This window comes from Antennarius striatus, chromosome 19 (assembly GCF_040054535.1).
Source record: "Antennarius striatus isolate MH-2024 chromosome 19, ASM4005453v1, whole genome shotgun sequence".
Lineage (NCBI taxonomy): Eukaryota > Metazoa > Chordata > Actinopteri > Lophiiformes > Antennariidae > Antennarius > Antennarius striatus.
Genome location: NC_090794.1, coordinates 11,949,889 through 11,971,060, shown reverse-complemented (window position 1 = coordinate 11,971,060; position 21,172 = coordinate 11,949,889). Strand labels below are relative to the sequence as shown.

Here is a 21,172-nt window from a genome sequence, read left to right as displayed (position 1 = left end):
TTCATCTCACTTTGTTTTGATAAAATGTTGATAACATGAGAGGCAGATTTAGCAGAAGTTCTTCAAGCACACCATCTTGACCTGTGTGTGTGTGTGTGTGTGTGCGTGCGTGCGTGCGTGCGTGCCTGCGTGCGCGTGTATGTGTGTGTTTAAGAACCTGTACATATACAAGTATACAAACAAAAAGTGGAAAATATTATTTCCCTGCAGCGATCAATAAAGTATGTTTCTTCTTCTCCTTAGATCCATTTCCTCCTTATATGCACAAATTAAGTGATGCAGGAGAAACATACACCAGTCATTTACGAGTTGATTCAGGCTCCTACCTTCCTCTGATACAGCTCCTCTGGTGTCGTTGACCTCAGGCTGACCAGACGGTAGTTCTTGATTACGGTGCGGGGGCGTTTACGAGGAGGAGCAAAGCGTTCCATCTCTGTCACATAATACAGGCCTTGCTTGATGTAGCCAAAGTAACGGGCTTTGGCTGAAGACTCTTCATCAGAGTCGGAATCTGCATCATCACCCTCCTCATCCTCATTGGACCCCGTACTGAGGTTGCTTTCCAGGCGCCCACGCTTCTGAGCCAGCCTCACTTCACACTGTGACGATATAAAACACAGCAATTATAAACGGGATAGAGGAAAACTGAAAAACAGCTAAAGGAAAAACAGAAAATGATATGAATATAATTTTGAACCGCACTGGCTTTACATCAAGAAATTATTTGACAGTGATCATAAAGTAACATTTGTCTTTTTTCATAAAAAGTCTGTCTTGTTGGCTCAAACAGGAACAGGAGGGCTACAAACAAAGGAGTCCACATTCTCATTGACTGAGGCTGACAGATTTACAGCCTTAGCCCAGAATGACTTTCTGATGAAAAGTTTGGACACTTCTTTGCCAACAAGAGGCGTTTAATGAAAACTGAGCATCAAATTCAATGCAACACACTTTACACATCCAATACAGCTGTGTTTGGAACTGGTAAACATGCAATTTATTGTCCTCAAGGCCGATCAGCCGACTGTCTGAAACACAGAACATCATCAAGGTCAAGCAGCTCCATACAAAATCTTAATGCAAGTTGTTGAAAGTGCTTTTTTCAACTAGTCTTTCCTCGCTCTCCATTTTCATGACTGCTTCAGCTGGGGGAGTATTATTTGCCCATTTTTCATCTGCAGGCTGCAGCCAGTCCTCATATTTTGTAGAGATGCCCCTCTGGGTTTTTTCTTTTTTTTTGTTCAGAAGAGACAAATGTTATCAGAGAGGCTCCAATCCAGCGTTCATAAAAGTTTTAGCACCTGTTAAAAAAATTAAGCACCTTAATCAATGAGGAGCTGAAGCAGCTTCCATTGTCTGATTTAATGCATTCTCTGAACTCACTGAATGGAAGAACAGGCACATGCGACCACGGTCGCTACAAGGTCAAATTATTTTGAATTTAGAGCCATACATACAATACAGTACAGGCCTGATGCGCATATGCGGCACCGCATTCCTGGCAATTTCAACAAGATTTTCAGCACACAAACACTCAGCTGTAGATGCAGCAACAAGGGCACCCTTCTCCCACTCCACGCTGAAGGAGGCTGATGAAACCTTTCCAAAATGTTGGCAGCTGAATGGAAAAGAAATTTCTTTCCTCTCTGTCTCTCATTCTGTTTGCTTCCCTCTCTGAAATGAAGGTGCGCGATGTGACATCAGAGTATTGAGGATTAAGAAGGGACGCATATTTCATCATTACATGTTAGTGTCACACACACGCACACACTAGTGCATAATAGCCCCAACCTACTAAATAATCTCTACGAGGTTTTGGGTTCATTTTCATTTCTTATAAAAAACTGTATTCTTTTGTCCAGTCACATCAGCTGCCAGCACAACGTGTTAAACACATGTAATCTGTGTTGCAAAAATTTTACAAAACACTTATCTCGAACTCAGAAGTACTATTTGTTTGAAGTGCTGCATAAATGTGAGAGAAAAATCAACTGCCTCGTATAAATTCTGTGGCCCTGCCCATAGTGTCCGAGGCTCAGTCACTGCACTGAAGCCAACTGGCCACTTTGAAAAAGATTGAAAGGTTGGAAAACTATTCCTAAGATGTCTTTTTAAACTCCTGAAAGCCCGCATCTAAAACCTACTTTTACACATATTATTGTGGACGTGACAAACGCCTTCCGTTTCTTTAACCACACATGGATCCCACTATATTGGCATTTACCTCCAGGCTGAGGAATCCCCCGTCGTGTGCGGCGGTGACTTGAGGTGAAGGCTCGAACCACTCGCATGACTTCCCCAGCAGGTTGCGCAGTGTCCTGACGGAGGAGACAGTCACCGAACCGGAGCAGCGAGCCAGAATCAAAACATTGTCACTCCACCAGCTCACATCCACCAGTGGATAGTACTGCTCCTTATCTGACGCAGGTGACAAACAACAGGGGGGTAGTTTATTTTAAATGGGGATTCATTTTTACAGCTGACCTGTTTTTTTTGGGGGGGGGGGGTTACACTTTCATTAGTTTTATGAATATGATTTTGGACATGTTTACTCATGGAAACATCTAGTAGCTGTCACATATTAGAGGGGGACTAACAAGGATTACTGCTCTCACAAGCTGACCCAAAAGTGTCAGAAAAAGTACACAAACAGACATGCTCTCACATGTACACTGTGACAGAAAAATATATCTGCTAGGCGTCTCACATTATACATTTGTACATCAAAATAACCGTAGGATCCAGTGAATAAGACATGTCAAAGATCATTAAATTGCATCCAGCGTGCACTGCTGTGTCAGCAACAAAGTCTGCAGTCTTTAGTCCTTCAGGCCAAGCTACCTTTTATTTTCTTCCTCCTCTCCAGCGATGTCTTCCACTCTGGGTTGATCTCCTCAAATCCTGGCTGCAGGGAGGACCAAAGGATGGAGGGACCAAAAAGGAAAGGAGGACAAGAATAAGAGAGGGTGGAGGGGGTGTAAAAATCATCCAGCTAACCCTGTTTACACTTATCAAACACACACACTGCCAGCAATGAAGCAGAACATACATACACACATGAGGCGTAAATCATCAAAACGCTCTGTGAATACCAATTCTCACTAAGCCACCTCGCTTACCGTCTAATGGAAGCACACACACACACACAAGCTTTTATTCCACACTCACACTTGGACCAGAGAGAGATTACATTAATACAGTCAGTCAAGCATCTAATGTATAAAATGTGACCGGCACACATAACTGCACCTCTCACTAGCGGATTCAGCGCAAGGAAAATCAGGCGGGCTGTGCACACAAAAACACTCCGCTCAGAGGCGTACCTGTTGGTCTTGGCGCCATGTGGCCCTGTGTTTGAGAGAGGGGACGTCCCAGACAGACAGGCACCCAGAGAAGTGGATGACCGCCAGCAGGGTACCATCAGGGCTCAGGCTCATTCGGAATACACCATCCTAGACAGACACGATAAACAAGAGAATTTTTGCCAAATACGTTATATAATGTTTGTCATTGTATTTGAGCAAAACAAAAAGAAGTTGGTTACCTTTTCATCTGCATGTCTGGAAAATAACTTGAAACTAGGGATCCTGATGAAACCTCTTTTCTGATTCTAACAGGCATAGAGAGGAGGTGACAATAGTAAGTGAGGCTGTTTCATGCTGGCATGAACAAGATATGCATGAGCACATCTGTGGTCTCCTCACTGGATTGACATTGTCCTCGTAGGTGTTGGCCTGCTTGTAGTGTGGTGAGCTAGAGAGAGTTCTCCAGGCTGTGATCCCACAGCTAGATGCCTTGGACGTACTGTCATTCCCCGACTCGCAGCCTGCCACCAGCAGCAACCTGAAAAGCAAGCAGGCAAGCTGATCACTGCGCTGTCGCCCTCAAGCCAGGGGGTGAACCAGAGTATCGGTGAGCATTAACTCTGCTTAAACACCATTTAGCACAGTAGTGAATTTAAAAGTTATTCATTCAGAAGAATGGAATAATTGACTAAGCAGAGATAAGGGACACACAATACCACAATGACCACAGTAAACTTTGAGGGTTTCTTTGCAGAAAAAAAGAACTGATGCCACACTGGAGGAGCTCTGGGGAGGCATGAAAGAAGCAGTGCTGATCAGCTCAACACTGCCCCCTACTGCATCCCTGGACATTTAATAAGACCAACAGCTGATGGTGTTTTTGTTCACTGATGGAAAGCTAATTTTTGTGTCAACACTGGTAGCTACACAATCTACTTTCTCTGTATATTGCGACATAAGGTTTCATTTAAACAGATGCTACACTATTTCTAGTGTCCCTAGCGCGCATCTGCATATTCTGCACATGCATGCAGTATATTAACTTCATCTCTAATTCAGATAATGAAAAGACCATAATGTCTGACTGCACATCTGGAAACATTTCCATGTATTTATGGTCCCATCTGTTCAACAAATAATTTAAAACCATTTCTAGTTACCACTTCCATAGTTTCCAGCTCCACACAAAAATGTTATATTGTCATTACAGATTTTTTTTCCAATGTACCAGCTGTAGAAATCGTCTTTTTATATCCAGCTTTTCTTATCACTATTCTATGCTCTATGTTGCTGACCGAGTTTTCACACAGGGATCATTACAGTTTCATCTCATCCATCAGTTGGCAAACACTTGACAGTAGCTGCCAAAATCCATTAAGCTGCCAAACCAAGCTTCACCAGCCAAACTAAATCTAGTTTGTGCAGACTTGGGGAGTGTGGTGAAAACTGTAAGGTCACAGTTGTGAGCCAGACATAATTAGCCAAACCTTTGAGTGTGGTGAGCAGTGCAATATTTTATACCACTGTAGTAGTAAATCCCAGCACTGCATTAATGTGACTCATTCATTAATTCCTGAATGAACCCCTTTGCCCCATTCGATAATGCCTGTAGCATACTACCTGCAGTAAAACCACATACCTCTTATTTTTCTAGTCCCATTTAATTTAGGTATCTGTTCATAGATTAAAACCTGTTTCAACCTGTTAAAATACTTTTTAACTTCATGTTGACTGTATTTCTCTGCAATGTAATCAATACATATTTACAAGCACGTGGACCACCGAGTAGCTTCACATTTCAGACATCAAATGAGGAAAAGGTTTGAAATTATCCAGCAACTTTCAAATTCTGATTTTTTTTTAATTAAATGGCATTATGTAGTATCATTGGTTATGGGCTTAAGGATCAAAAATATGATCCAAGGGATGAGGAAGTTGGTCAATGTTAATGAACAACACTCTTAATGAAAGCCTATCTAATAGAAGTAGTCCATGTGGCTTTAGAGGCAACACAAAGGTAATAAAAAGCTCTGAGGTAATCAGGTGAATGCTACAAGCATTAATTATAATGTCGCTTGTCAAACTAGGGCCAACTGTTTCAATATATCATTTTTTGATATGCTACAGGCACTGGACTTTGATGATGTTTATGAACAACACTCACTTACCTGTGACCAGGGTGGTAAATGGCAGCCGTGATCCCATGGGAGTAATGAGCAGAGAAACTGAAGCTATGGTTCTCTTGAAAGTTTTGATTGGTTCCCACGCTGAGAGAGGAAGAGGATTGTCATAAAAATCTCCTACAACAATTAAACAAGCTCTGAAACAATCAAAACATGAAGACTAAAGTAAAATAATAATTATAAGACAAAGCTTATCAGATGACAGAGCAGTTTAAACTCCACTGAGTCAAAATATAGATCAAAATCAGACTGGTAGTGGAAAGGATGCTGGGTAATTTGTGTGTGTGGGGGGGGTATCTTACTGGGGAAATGTTCTCCTGCAATGTAACCACCACAAAGACAATGAGAAAGAGAAGAAAGGAAAAGAAATGTGCACAGAAGAAGCAGATGAAAGATTCCTAACGTTTTACTAGCTGTGGATGTTTTGAGCCACAGTAATACAACTGTGTGCATGTGAAAGCAGAAAAACAGCAGAAAGAACAGCTCTGGCATACACTCAGTGAGAGTAAGGGAAATGATTTACTGGCTCAGCTATAATTCTGAAATTCTAATTCAGAGTGTTAGAACCACAATATTGGAGTGCAGTCATATGAAGAGGAAGAGGGTATGAACGCCCGACTGAAAATTAACCTTTGAAAACAGGCCACCACATTCAGAGTAAATCTGGTGCAAATATTTCACATATCTTAATTATATCCTCACACACACATAAAGTCACACTCTGATGCGTTCAAGGGCAACCATGACCATCCATCTGGTTGTGATAAAAAAAATAAATAAAACAGCATTTCCGCCTGTCCTCTGCAAACATTGCTATGCACACAAGATTGAAGGGAAGTCGCAGACCATCGGATGCTGTCTGATCAAGATTCAACCCACAGGCGCAATCTCATCTCGTGTCTTGGAGTGTCAGCACACCAAGGCTTGGTGCCGCTGCAGCAATCATACAGAATTAAATGGGATATCTCTGAAATAATGGCATATTAAATATTGCCACATTAAATGGGCAGGTGTGAGCAGCCATGAGGAAAGCACACATGCAACAACTACAATATGTGAACAATTAATCAAATCTTCCACATATGCATTAGAATAAGATTTGGCAAGCAGCATAATTGATATTCAAAGATATACATCACTGCCACAAACGCTTACATTTAGACAAGCATGCAGCATTAAGTCATCCCACAAACAGGGAGCTATATCATATAGATGTTAGAATATAGAGGGCATGCATTTAAATCAGATGATAATAAAGCAGCTTGGAAAACCTCCAGAAATGGAAGAGCTAAAAAAGGATGACTGCTGGAATTTCAGAGTTGGAATATCTTAAAAAGTTTTCAAAATAATGAAACACCTAAACTTGCAGTTGAAGGAGAAGTTGAATTACAAATACTAAAACAAAAAAAATGAAAATGCCGAACACACTTCAAGCTAAAGCACTGATTAAAACTAAGCTGCTCATCTAAGGACAGGCAATAAGTAAAAGAAAAAAAAACATGCTTCAGTAGGAATTCAAGCTCTGAGAGGACCCGCATGTGAGTTGAATCAAACAAATTTTACAGATTATTTGATTATAAGCATAAAATTTACAAATTGTTGTTCAACCTGAGAAAGGGTTTAAAGCAACAAAAAAAAAAAAAATGTTGTTGACAAAAACAACAGATTTCAAATGTGAAGTAAAATCTGAAAGTTTAGCGTGAAATTTAGAATATGTAGTACATGCATTTAAAAACTAAGGAAGTAAACTGACTACCCAAAATATAGTCAGAAATAATTGTTGTATTCTTTTCTTTGAGTCATATTTGTCAAGTCAGTCTACTCTCACCTGACCAGGTAACTCTTCAGCCCACCGCCATAAGTGATGACAAGCAGCTCAGCGGACCACTGAGCACTGGCGGTGTACTCCAGGAAGATCAGTCCCGCCACTGCACAACTGAAATCCCCAGGAAAACTCACCATCTTTATCAAGACAGGGAGTTAGAAGAGAAGAGTCATCTTTCGTGTGAAAGCAACTGATGCAAACACTGGAGGAAATCAAACGAAATAGAGGAATATATGTAATTATCTGTGTGTGCTCATGAGAGTTTTACTTGAATAAACAACAAAGGTACATCATCATAAAAGCATTTGTTAAAGAACAGAAAATGACAAAGATTGGAAAAGATTAAAGGGGGACAGAAAGGAAGAAAATGATGGGACAGGAAGGCAGGGAACAAAAGAGAAGGCAAAGAGAAGGAGAGACAGTGAGAGGCATGGGCAGGTAGGGAGAAGTAGCACATCCTATTTTTTTCGATTCATGCATAATATCTGTCGGATTGATTTTTTTTTTTAATCCTCCTCCAGAAATAGCAGCGCGTCACCAGTCTGTGCACTTAACAGCAACAAAAATAAGAGAAACAGTAAAGCAGAGCCGGGGTTGCAAGAACCATTGTGCATACACACACACTGTAGATAAATAGCAAAGTTGAGCTGTGCTAAAGAAAGGAAGATCACAGATCTGAGTGTGACTTGGGAGTGTCTGTGCTCATCATTTCTGACAGGGCAGACAGTGGAATGGGAGGAATGATGGATAGAAATGGGAGAATGATAACATGTAACAAACAAAGGGCATTAAAAAAGAGCCGGGTATGGCAGATGGACTTGAAATGGCAGCAAGAGGGGAGGGAGAGAGAAAACAGACATGCAGTGATGGGAGAATTTTTTGAAAAGAGGAGAATCTAGGGACACATGAAAAATTAAAGAAAGGAGGTGGCGAGAATAGAGAAGAACAGACTTGTACACAATGAGAAAAGTTGGTAGAAGAAAGATATGAGGAAGTGTTGAGAAATAAATGGAGAATAGAAGCCGTCTGACATGGAGACATTTTCTTCAAAAGGTTACAGGCAGCTCAAAGCGCTCACAAAATGTATACTGTGATGAAAGAGCAGAACGCGGTTCAGCCGGTCTTCGGAGCCTCAGAAGCCTGTGGATGTCTGACTCTTTGTACCTGCTTCAAATACGGTCAAATTTGCTGTAGCGTATTACCAGGATCAGAAATTCATTTACTCAACCTAAAATCTGTCTGATGATTCCTTCATATTACATCTTACACACTGTCACAGAACCAATTATCTGAAAGACATATGAAGGTAGCACTGAAGTGAATGCAGGGTCTCCATATGCTCATAATTAGAATCACTACATGCATTAAAGGATATGTTGAGGTGTGTTGGGTTTTTTTGAGGGGGGTGTTTAAGTTACCGGTGGGATGACAAAAAGCTCGCTGCCCATGAGGTCGAAAAGGCGCACGGTGCCAGTGCTCTCAGCATAGGCCAACAAGGCGCAGTCATGGCTCCACACTACCCTTCGCCACTGGGGGTTTGGGTCCTTTGGCACTGTAGTAGACAGGGGGGAGGGAAACAACTTAAACCTCATACCAACAAAAACTGCTATTATAGCAAGAAATTCAAGGACTTCTTCTAAAGCAAGATCAGAGAACCGTGGGAATAATCCCTGCAGACGGGACAAGATGTAAAAATGAATCAACATAGTGTGTCTAAGGACCTATCCGATACATCTATGAAGGATGCTGGAGTAATGCATCTAAATAATTGTCTCTCAAGGATGCACACACTTTCACATTCACAGTGAGAGGCAAAGCAAGGTGGGGTGAGGAGAATGGAGATCATAAATCCAGCTTCTATTGAAGTATAGGCTACTGTTTTACCAATCTGCTGCTTCAGCAGTACTGTGAGTCTAACCATATAGCTGTTATAAAATATATCCTTCCATGCTGCTGCTTTCTCAAGGCTTCGCTGTCTTACCTGCCCCTTTAATCGAGGACATGGGGCAGTTTGGAAGCCAGTCTGCGCTGAATAAAAGATCATCTTATGATAAATTAATCACAATGGAGGGTAAATGGGGAAAGATTTCTGTTGTGTAATCATGGCACAATCTATGTGCGGCTGAATGAAATGTTCAAATGCAATGTTCAAACAGATATACTCTTTAGCACAGGATTAGGTTTCTGCATTGGACAGCAGCATGACACATAATATGCCACCAGAGGTGCTGTGTGTGCGAAGCAATAAAGTTATGAAAAGGACGGAATGTTTTTAGTTGATATTGGCTTTCATTGTATTGAATTTCTTGACTGAGCAATGCTGCCGGAACCCCTGGTGGGCAATACTGCAAACGAATGGAGGCGTCAGATGTGTCATGACCAGAATTTTAAATGAAGAGCAGAGGGAGGAAGTTGGGGGGTGGGGGGGGCAGAGTTAGAAAGAGAGCAAATGAGAGCAGAAAAACAATGAATTCAGCACCTACTGAGAGAAATAATAGCTCTCCAAATTTTAAGCGTTGAGTATCACAAAGCACATCAGGAAGTAGACGATTTAACACACCTGTGAGACTCTGGACTCAGGAGGAGAAGAGGAGCCCATGGAGCCATTATGAGAGCAATAGGTAACAAGAGTCACCTCCATTTCTTGTTTCTTTGCTCCCTATTTCAATCTTTTTTTTCCTATCTTCTCACTTTGCTTCCCCATCCTATATTGTGTCATTATGAATGGTATACAGTGTGTTGTTGTACAGCTGAAAGCTCCATTTCCACATAGATGGATTTTTATAGAAGCTTGAAAATTGGATGCTACTTTCCTGATGCCCCCCACCCCCCACCCACTTGGCAATGGCGGGATTGAAGTTGGGGGGCTCACACCCAATGACCCGACAGAGGCTTTCCATCGAAAGCCTCACAGATGCATTTACCAGCACTCAACACTTATGAATAATACACAGGGATGAGAGACAACTCCACTATAACGGGAGAATGCAGGAAAGAGGGCGTAGAGAAGAGAAAGAGAGAGTGACACAAAGGTGTGTTTCCATTGATGTGTTCACATGCACACAGCAACCAAAAGAGGCTGTAATATGCACATGCACACTCCTCCATTAAAAGCAAATGCCATTGAAGGCAGGATCACAGCAAAATCCATTAGGACAAATCCCCGTGAAATAAAGTAAAAGTAAAATGTGAAAGAGAGATGAAATGGAATGAAAAACAGGAGGTGGGCCTGGGTTTAGAAGGGCCTAAGGGCTACTGTTATCCACACTCTCTACCGAACCGTTTTAGAACAACAGCCCACAAAGACGGCTAGCCAGAGCAGAACAAATATAGTGTGAGACAGAGACAGACGAGGGGTAGAAAAAGATGATGAAAAAATAAAAAGAAATTAAAGAATGAAAGAAGAAGACAAGAGGAGAGAGAAAATACAGACAAACCCCAAACAAGTTTAAATTGGGGCATTTAATCCAACCGTGGCTTTTATGATTTGATTGGAGCATCTTGTGTGTGTGCAAAGAATTCAGAAATGGTCTATTTTGGAATAATATGTCGTGTTTGTGTGACAAACACCTTGATTCAAGGGATTCTGATTGTTTAGGTTTTGTGAGGACAAACCACCCTTACGACAAACATATACGGTTTAGGAAAAGGTTATATTTAACATAATGCATCAAAACCTATTAATGCCACAGCTACTGACCAATCAATTTACTGGAAAATGCCATTATCATTCAGTGACGTTTCTGGAGCTTGATGCATGGATCATGAATATCTGTGTCCAGGCGTGGGCAAACTATGGTCGCAGGCCAAGTTCAACCTGTTGGGCTTTGTAATCTGGCCTTCCAAACTTCTTTAAGGCCAAAACCTTTTATATGATGATTTTTACAATGTGTGTGCATGCGTGTTTGTCTGTCCGCGGCTCCACGTTCCACTGGCTTCGCGCCCAGAGTTTACCTCACCTCACGCCCTCAGTCAGCTGGGATAGGCTCCAGCCCCCTGCAACCCGCCACAGCAGATGAAGCAGTTGAAGATGAATGAATACATGAATTTGCATGAGTATAAATACGTCATCCGTCAAATGTTAGAATTCTGTGTGGCTCACCAGTCAAAACGTTTGCCCAGCCCTGCTCTAGTCAAATCCACATGTCCTACTGATGAGGCAGGGAGGCTAATAACAATCCATATGAATATTGGTAAATGTACTTCCTGTATTTGATAGTGACAGTGACAGCAATCGGGAATGTGATGAACCTGCTTTATAGTGCATAGCTCTGGTGAATGTCAAGAAGTTGATTCATCCAATTTATTTGTTGTTGTTTATTCGTCCGTTTCGTTGTTGTCCTAGTTCTTGGAGTGGCTGTGTTATTGATTAAAGATCATTAGGTTAGCCGCAGTAAGACAGAGTACATATGTGTGAATGAGAGGGACCCAAGTGGAAGAGTGAGGTTACAGGGAGAAGAGATCAAGAAGGTGGAGGATTTTAAGTACTTAGGGTCAACAGTCCAGAGCAATGGAGAGTGTGGAAAAGAGGTGAAGAAGCGTGTACAGGCAGGATGGAACGGGTGGAGGAAAGTGTCAGGTGTGATGTGTGATAGAAGAGTTTCAGCTAAAATGAAAGGAAAGGTGTACAAAACCATGGTGAGACCAGCGATGTTGTTTGGTCTAGAGACAGTGTCACTGAAGAAAAGACAGGAGACAGAGCTGGAGGTAGCAGAGATGAAGATGCTGAGGTTCTCTCTGGGAGTAACCAGGATGGATAGGATCAGGAATGAGTACATCAGAGGGACAGCACATGTTAGAGGTTTTGGAGATAAAGTCAGAGAGGCCAGACTGAGATGGTTTGGACATGTCAAGAGGAGAGATAGTGAATATATTGGTAGAAGGATGCTGAGTTTTGAACTGCCAGGCAGGAGGCCTAGAGGAAGACCAAAGAAGAGGTTTATGAATGTAGTGAAAGAGGACATGAAGGTAGTTGGAGTGAGAGAAGAGGATGCAGAAGACAGGGGTAGATGCAGGCAACTGATTCGCTGTCCCCCTGAAGGGAAAAGCCGAAAGGAAAAGAAGAAAGATGAGTTCAATCAGTTCATTTTTGGCTACTTTTGTAGAATTACCTTATAAAGCTGTTATGACCATTTCAGCCAACAATACCTATCCGAAATGCATGAACCAACACTGATATTTATTTGCAGCCATGTTTCTGTAGAAACTATGAATTTGACTCCAGTATTCCCTCTTCCTGCATGTCTGCTTTTGGTCATCAGTAGCTAAATTACATATTCCAGTTTCAAACTGTTAGTTTTCAGATGTTTGGAGATGAGGAGGTAACATACAGCGGGTGTATCAGAGCTTTAAAGCAGTTACCTTTTACAGGTGTGAAACCAACAAATTCTTGGTTGTAGCCTTGATAATAAAATAATGAGGCATACGAAGTTTTAATCCTCCATAGAGTTAAAGAAAACTGGTCAGGTTCATTCTGTGGGTTCATCATTACAAATACACCTCTTAAATTACGTATACTGTACTGATTTAAACTAATATTACACTTTTGATTAGTGCAACGTTCAGATTTAATAAGCATTTTCTCCAAATATCTATTGTGTTTCTTTTTGTTCTGAAGCCTAGACTTTCTCTAAACTTCTAAAATTTGGGCCTAACCATGTTCGGAACACTTTCCAACACAGTAATGCATTTTAATTACCAACCCAACCATCGATTCTGTTTATTTTTATCAGGCTCACTTTAATGAATTGAACCATAGGGATGACAGTGATTATCTGTGTTGTTGTTGTTCAAATTTTCTCTCACATTCCAATTAGCCACTGCAGTTGATGTTTTTCTTTAAAGAAAGTAAAAATAAATTCAGACAATCTCAGGCAAGCACTCACATATTTATGTGTAGCTGTAGACAAAGACAAGTCAAGAGAATTTCTGAACATACTATGTGAGTGCAGAAATTTCAGATTGAAAGGATGTGACAAAATAGTGTTGTATATTGCATATTACATTCCGTGAAGCGGTGACGTATTATAATCGTCAGTGTTTGTGTGTTCGTCTGTCCGTCCGTCCACCAAATATCTTCGCGACCGTTGCAGATATGAACAGATAGGATAAAAGAAAAAGCACATTACTCGGGTAGCAAAGGGGTGAAAATAAGATGATTAACTTGCTTTGAGAAAACTAGGTCAAGTTTCAACTTTTGTATTCATCGCAGATTTTTGGAAGGCAGTCATGTGATACCGTACCTGCATTCTATTAGCTGACAGCATCTGGAAGTGCACAACGTTCTGTGAGTCTCGCACTTCCGTGAGACACAAAAGTGCTTTAAACAGAACAATAAGAGAAAAGGTAATAGAGATAGAAGGTGGTTTAATATCAGCATGGGGAGGGTTCATAAACGTTTAAATTACCGTAAATAATAAGATAGTTTTTCGCTCCATTGCGGAATTTGTTAATCTCGTGTGGTTCTTTGAACGCATCAACCACGAGGAACGATGGCGCACTGTATACCTTTTTCGGTACAAATCTCTGCAACCTGATGAGATATAATCACAAAATAGAAGGCAACATTTTGAGGAAGCCAGAGGCATAAAAATGTATAGGTCGCGGTAGAATGTTGAATTCAGGGGAGTCGCAGGATGTTGCAGTCTCTGACTGCCTTGTTCCAATAATCTGTAGCCACTGATAATTTAAGAACATTTTGATTAAATGCAATTTCACTTATTAATTGTTGCTTAAATCAATATGTAAACTGGAAAAAATAATACCGATCTGAGTCTGTGAGAAAATATTTTGACATATCACAAAGCTCTGATTTTAGATCAAAAACTAGTCCCAAATGTTCTGTCGGGTTTTCTCCAAGCAGAACCAAAGGTAAACAACAACTGGTGCAATAGGCAATAGGCTACAAGCTCAAGTTTTTACAAGCAGCACAGTGGTAGCTGTTGAACAGGGCAACGTGTGATGTGTGAGTGTTTCAGTGAGTGACAGTGAATGTGAGAGGGGCAGAGGAAAAGGTTAGCAGTAAATTGTCAGTTTGACAGGCAATGTATGGTTCGGCTGGAGCACACCAGTTAATAAATGCTGCAGTTTCTCTAGACCAAGAAATGTCCAGTCTGTTGTTTCAAAGTCAATGTGGTCATGCCCTCGTAAGAAACTTCATCAGCCTTGGAAGAAAAAAATTCCCCTCATTCTTCCTGACCATGGCCTCGAAAATTAGCCATTAGTTTTAATTTGAGTGACAGTGAACTCACAATGTCCTCAAAAGCTGAGGAACTTTTGGAAAGAAGTTCTCTGACATTGACATATTGTTCAGACATCTCTCCAGACCATTCTCCATCGCATCCTCCATAACAGGCTAGAGAGTGTAGCATTACATACAATGTATTTTTGATAGAAGGTATAGCGAAATCAACAAACAATCAGGGTCACCATCTTTTTAACAGAAAACTCCATAAATAAGAGTTGAAGAGATGTTCAAAAAACAAAGAACAACTTGACACGGTTAATTTGAGAAAAGTAAAGTTTGATAAAGGTTCAGACAGAAATGATCAATGGAAACCACAAAAAGGTCATAGGCACAACTACCGGTCATGAGTATAATATGTGTACAGTTTGGTGAAAATATGTGTGTATGGTTTGGTAGATGTGCTCTGGACAACATGCCATCAGTTATTTGGACACTCAATCAGCGTGACCATGGACAACAAAACATTTTTATCATCGGTAAAGGTATCTTTCCCAGCAAGGACAAATACGTGTCTCATTAAGTCATACGAATCGTGTTTTAAATGTTTGGCTTTGATATTGTTTATCTAGTGCATTAATGTTACTTACCCTGGCACTTCCCAATGACTGATCCAAAGTCATCTCTCACAGACCTGAAGAAAAAAAACACACACAGACAGGTTGACATGAGCAGAAAGGGTTACTTGGGGATAAACACACCTGAGCTTTGCATGACCTGGCATAAGGTCAGCCAGAAGAACCACTGCAAACTGAAGTGGCTCAGTGGATCAGGCAGAGAGGGCCTTCAGAGAAGGCAGTGTTTAAACAGACACTTAACAGAAGTCAGTGGAGGAGACCTTAAGCTGACTAAACACCCACTCACACCAACTAACGCCACGAGGCAAGGCTATAAAACAATGTCTTTGAAGAACAGTGTCGTCAACAAAGGGCACAGGAACCCTGTAAGCAGAGCAATTGGATGGGCTCTGGCCAGCCAGACTCAGAACTGAGTGACTTCTATTATGTTTTACATTTTGAAAAGTGTGTAAAAATTACATGCAATTAACAACAGGAGAACTACAAACCAGTCTTCACAATTTGCAGCTTGTCAGCCTCCAGAGTACGAGGTGTACTTGTTCACTGCTATTGATTTTCATCTCAATTTTGCTCCATTTAAAGCATTACATTGCATCAACAGGGAACATTGCTGAGTGAGTGTGTTTTCACTGTGTAAGGGGGAAAATTGGATTCCATCTGTAAATTACAAGCACTCAAAATAAACACAAACACTCCTGTGCTTGTAGTCTTTGGTCACTCTTGCTAGCCCTCTCTCTTAAACACACACACTCTTTAAAATTCTGCGATTTAATTTTGAATTGTATGAAGTATCGAACACATGCCACAAAGAATGGACTAAACTGACTTCTGTCATTTTAAAATGACTTATTGTTCTGTTGGTCTTACTGATGCTTAAAGAAACATTCATTTAAAAGTTGTTTTAGTCACAAGCTGAGGCTGCGGCTGTTTTAAGGGCAATGTGATAAATCATCCCATGAATAATTAAAAGGCTCAACCATTCACACACAGACGAAGTGCCTCAAACGGTGGGGTGAACTTCAATTATTACCTAATCTCTACACACTGGTCCTGAACCACCGCCAACAGCTTCCCGTTACTGTGGAAGAGAATAAGAGAATAGACAGGAATGAATGAGAGCACTGAAAGAGAGAAAACACAACAAATACACAAGGTGTGAGGTGAACTGGGAAAAAAGAAATGAATATGAAGATTATTAGAATTTTTTTTTTTTAAAGATCAATGAAGACCATCTAGGATGATTAAAGAATATAGAAAATATTTACTGGTGACAATGACAGAAAGAAGAGAGTGTCTTGAGAGTTGGTGGGAAAAGAAATAAAAACCAGAATAAACCTACAGTCAATACTTAAAATCAGGAAAAACAGCAGTACTTGAAAAGGTCAGACCAAAACAAAACCACTTGACCTCACTTAACACTGTCTTACATGTACGAATCAATAATCAATAGGAAACAATTTTTTTACTTGGTTTGTCTGATTTAATGAGAGCAATTAATGGACTAATTCAGACGATACACAGACAGAGAGAATCAGAAGAGTTGTAGGGACGACTCCAAGTTGTGTGTGTGTGTGTGTGTGTGTGTGTGTGTGTGTGTGTGTGTGTGTGTGTGTGTGTGTGTGTGTGTGTGTGTGTGTGCGTGCGTGCGTGTGTATCGCACCTTGCAAGAACCAACTGCCAGTTGATCTGCTTGTTTGTCTGACGGACGAGGCCAAGAGGGAGCGATGAGCTGGAAGGGCTGAAGTTTCCAAAACCACAACAACAGAATAATGTTTAAATAAAAGAACACGTTAAAACTACAGTAACTTCACTCGGTTCTTCAGAGCTGTGCACAAAGCTGCTGAGAGCAAACATTACTGAGGGACTGACAGAATTCACAAACATCGAGACTGGTAATCAATCAATCCAGGTTTTGCTGTCATTTGTGTAATATTCATATAGATCAGTCACCAGCAATGACATGCTTGAGTCACATCATGTTTACCATACACCGATTAGTTGACTGTGACTTTGTATTAAAATGTCAACAATACATCAATGCACCACATATCACACACAGAATCAAATTCACCTCAAATGAAGCTGAATGAAACATTTTGTAAATAAAAATCAAAACAAAAAATGAAGTCAACATGTCATGGAAAACTAAGATTTGGTTTTGTAAATTTCTTTATAGCTTTGGGCTCAGTTCTCACAAGCAGCAGGCTGGTTGAGAGAAGAGAGTGAAGAGTTTAATGTCTGCGTATCCTTTATATGGTTGTGGCAGTGTTACCACTGACACCCATGCAAAATTGATGAGTTTGGACCTGATCTGAACCCAACTCTGGACAAACGATTTACTGTTTTACAGGAAACTGTTAATCACCTGGTGGATTAGATAATCCAATAGCAAGTCATTAATGACAAGCATATGCGAGTGTCTAAGTGAAAGTACAGAATTTAGAGTGACATTGTCTCAACCATCTATGAGGATTAACAGAAGGTAACGCAAAGGTTAATATATGATTATGCAAGCAACAACAAACTTTCACAAAGAACAGTGTTTTGTTCACAAACACTCATAGAATTATATTTTTAAAAGTTTGGGTCAACTTCTTTCCGATTTCTTCATTAATCTTTTATATACTGTACTGTATATAAAATGAGATATTTGTGAAATGATTTTTTTTTTTTTGGTGATCACTTGTCAAACAACGGCCGATGTGAGGACTTAATTTTCAATTTCCTTCAATTTCAATTTCCTCAAGGATTAATAAAGTATTTATCATGGCTCCGCGGTGCACTGGCGTCGTGCCCGGAGTGTACCCCGCCTCACGCCCTATGCCAGCTGGGATAGGCTCCAGCTCCCCGTGACCAACTACGGCAGATACAGTGGCGGTACATGAAAATGAATGAATGAATATCATGTTTGTTTTGAGGACTAATTTCCAGTTGGGTCCTTTTTCACTTCACGATGCTCGCCAAATACATTTTCCAGGTTTCCATGGAGTCAAGGCTCTGGAGAAATGCCAGTAATACTGCAGACTGTTTCAACTTGCTGGTACCTACCAATAACATAGGCTTTTAAAAAGGTCATCATCATTATATTTTTGTATTTTTCAGTGGAGAACAACCCATAGCTGTTCTTCCCCTGACAACAAATAAAAATAACACAGCATATGTGAGGCGGTTGGTCTACGCTTTTAGGTTTGTTTTTATAATGAGAACTCTGATCCATTCTCATCCACATAAAGACAGAGTCTGAGATCCGAGAGCCAGCTGTGGTGAGAGGAGTTCATAAATATTTAATAAGGTTATCGATGATGCTAGCTAACCACCTGCAGAGAGGATAAGCAGACCTTGATGTTAAAGCATTACAAAATCCACTGCAGGCCACAAAAATCCACATGCTCCAAATTATACTGTGCAGTCAGAGCAGGGCAAACTAGGTCAGTGTTTCCAGATTCAGACTGCATGAAACATAGAAGTACATGCCTGGAATGCAGCACTGTGTCTCACAGACGTGTGTGTTCAGTACAGATCAGTCTAGTACAGTAGGGTCTCTATCAATATGCAGTTCTTCACTGATGTGTTGATAACAAATGCATATAATCATCATCATTTTTCATGGGTGGAAGTAAAAGATGACTTTTTCCATGCACACAAAAGGCTTATTCTCCTAAACCCATGTCCATGGATCTGCTAAAAAAAGATGTTAGTGAGCTTTTGCACTTAATAGGAAATCCATCCACCCGACAGTATACCAAATCATGATGCTGACTGAACAAACGGATGATTGACCAGGTGTGAACAGTAAAAGGTCACCCTCATGTGGGCACTTTTATCACACAACACAGCTCCACAGATGTGGCAAATTATATGGATTTCTGTGTCCAACACTCTTTAACACCAGGAAACCTTTGTTCCACTTCACAGTTGTGGTTCATCACTGATTTGACTGAACAACATTATTACTGCACAGGTGACTGTTGGGCTGTTCACAATAAAAGGCCTCTCTATGTGTATGTTTTGAAAAGAAAAATCCATTTGGTGCTGCAATATTAATGTCACATGACTATAGTAAGTACGGAAACTTTTTTTTTTTTTTGAAGAGCAATCAATATATGGTGTGACCAGATGTGTTGCTTTTATGCAACACATCTCACTTCAACATGAGTGGAAGTAAGATTTGATTTTTTCTATGCACACAAAAGGCATACTCTCCTAAACCCATATCCATGGATCCACTAAAAACAATGTTAGTGAGCATTTGCACTGGATAGGAAATCCATTCACCTGACAGGTATAGCAAATCATGATGCTAATCGGACAAATGTATGATTGACCTGATGTGAACAGTTACTGGGATTAAAGAGGTTGATTGCATTTACATTACATTTACTACACAGAGTTGACTAGGACATTGATTGTTGCCTCTTCAATGGACACATGGTGTTGCTGGACATGGGCAGAAGCCTGAACACTGTCACATAAAGTATGCTGATTCAAAGAATCCTGAAGGTTCTCACTGGTTGACACGTCTACAGAAAACTATGGCCATGTAAGAATGTTTTCAGCTTCTCTGAATTGCATACTGATCCTTCCATCCTGGACTACAACATGAGGTGATGGTTCATAATGATTGGAAAGACAATGGACTTCAAGATATTGTTACAATACTGCTGTGCATTCAAGTTACCATCAACAAAACGCACTTATGTTGCTTAGACCTGCGTATACTGTAACCCCACCACCACCATGGGCCATTGTCCACAACACAGACATCAGCATACCGATCATTCATAAGATTTTGTCATCAACCCAGTGCAGTGCTAACTAGGATTTGTCCATGAGGACACTTCCTCATGAGCTCTGTGAGGATGGTGACCATGCAGATAAAACTCTCTATTGCTTTTTGCCAGCTGTTGCCTCAGCTGTCTGTTTGGCTGGTCTCAGATGATCTCACAGGTGTAGAAACCAGATGTATTGATTATTCCAACCATACAGGTGCTGTAATCCCGTTGTTAAATCAGTATACGTACATGCTACAACAAGTCAGTTGAAAATGTCAGAATAGATTTTAGATTTTTTCTTTCATGGTGTTCCAACTACATGTGCATCTGGATCAAAACACAGATCTAAAAGATTAATATATTACATGTGTGTGTGTGTGTGTGTGTGTGTGTGTGTGTGTGTGTGTGTGTGTGTGTGTGTGTGTGTGTGTGTGTGTGTGTGTGTGTGTGAATAGTATACACTGTATATACATACTGTATAGTCAGTTTTGTATATACTGTATATATACCATATATATTGTGTGTGTGTATATTCATAAAGTGTGTCATATTCTTCCACCCACCCACCAGCCTTATTCACCTGAACTCCACCCTCACTCTTTCACCCTGAACAGTTTATTGTAAAATTTACCTCAAAAACCAAATTTTGTGGAATACGGTATGTTACTGCATGCATTCATTTATTAATTTCAATTTGAGCTGCAATGCAACATTAAAAGACTTAAATCTGTTACGTATCTGTCAAAAATGGAAAGTAATGTTGAGACAATTCAAATCTCGATATTCATATACTAACCATTTATAATTAAAAGTAATGGGACTTTTAATTTTTTTAAGATCATGTTACTCTTAATCTTATGTTATATTGAATATTTAAGAAAATTACTACTCTTCTTTACATGAGATTTCCTGAGTCAGTGACACAGAAATGTATTCCCTCAAAATTCCAACACATGTTTGCAGATATTCATTCAGAACTTTGTAAAATTTAGTTTGTATATTAAACCGAGATCAATTGCTGCTTCCCTCTGCATATGAGTCCATTACGCTGTCAAAATATTGGCAAAACATGCACAGCAGGGCATCTGCTCCTAACTCATCAACATAAAAAGAACAAACTTACCTGTACAAGTAATGTAAGATGAATCGAAATGGCCCTGTAAGAAATATATGACAGTTGCAGGACATTATGGAAACAGTGTTTTTTTAAGATGACACATAAAACAAATAACAAGAGGAAACTTATTTGTATTATTTTGTTTGTGT

The 21,172-nt window shown here is 40.3% G+C and overlaps 1 protein-coding gene across 1 annotated transcript in view; it reads right to left on the bottom strand.

The window, feature by feature from the left end:
• nbas (NBAS subunit of NRZ tethering complex) overlaps window positions 1-21,172 on the bottom strand; it is a 152,015-nt gene that overhangs the window by 130,124 nt on the left and 719 nt on the right. The window contains exons 3-15 of the mRNA XM_068342764.1: window positions 21,030-21,063; window positions 16,795-16,872; window positions 16,165-16,212; window positions 15,147-15,190; window positions 8,732-8,865; window positions 7,317-7,450; window positions 5,474-5,572; window positions 3,705-3,843; window positions 3,545-3,610; window positions 3,324-3,452; window positions 2,842-2,905; window positions 2,225-2,418; window positions 327-599 (exon numbers count right to left, since the gene is read on the bottom strand). Coding sequence (XP_068198865.1) covers window positions 327-599; window positions 2,225-2,418; window positions 2,842-2,905; window positions 3,324-3,452; window positions 3,545-3,610; window positions 3,705-3,843; window positions 5,474-5,572; window positions 7,317-7,450; window positions 8,732-8,865; window positions 15,147-15,190; window positions 16,165-16,212; window positions 16,795-16,872; window positions 21,030-21,063 — 1,436 coding nt within the window. The remainder of the gene's footprint in view (window positions 1-326; window positions 600-2,224; window positions 2,419-2,841; window positions 2,906-3,323; window positions 3,453-3,544; window positions 3,611-3,704; window positions 3,844-5,473; window positions 5,573-7,316; window positions 7,451-8,731; window positions 8,866-15,146; window positions 15,191-16,164; window positions 16,213-16,794; window positions 16,873-21,029; window positions 21,064-21,172) is intronic.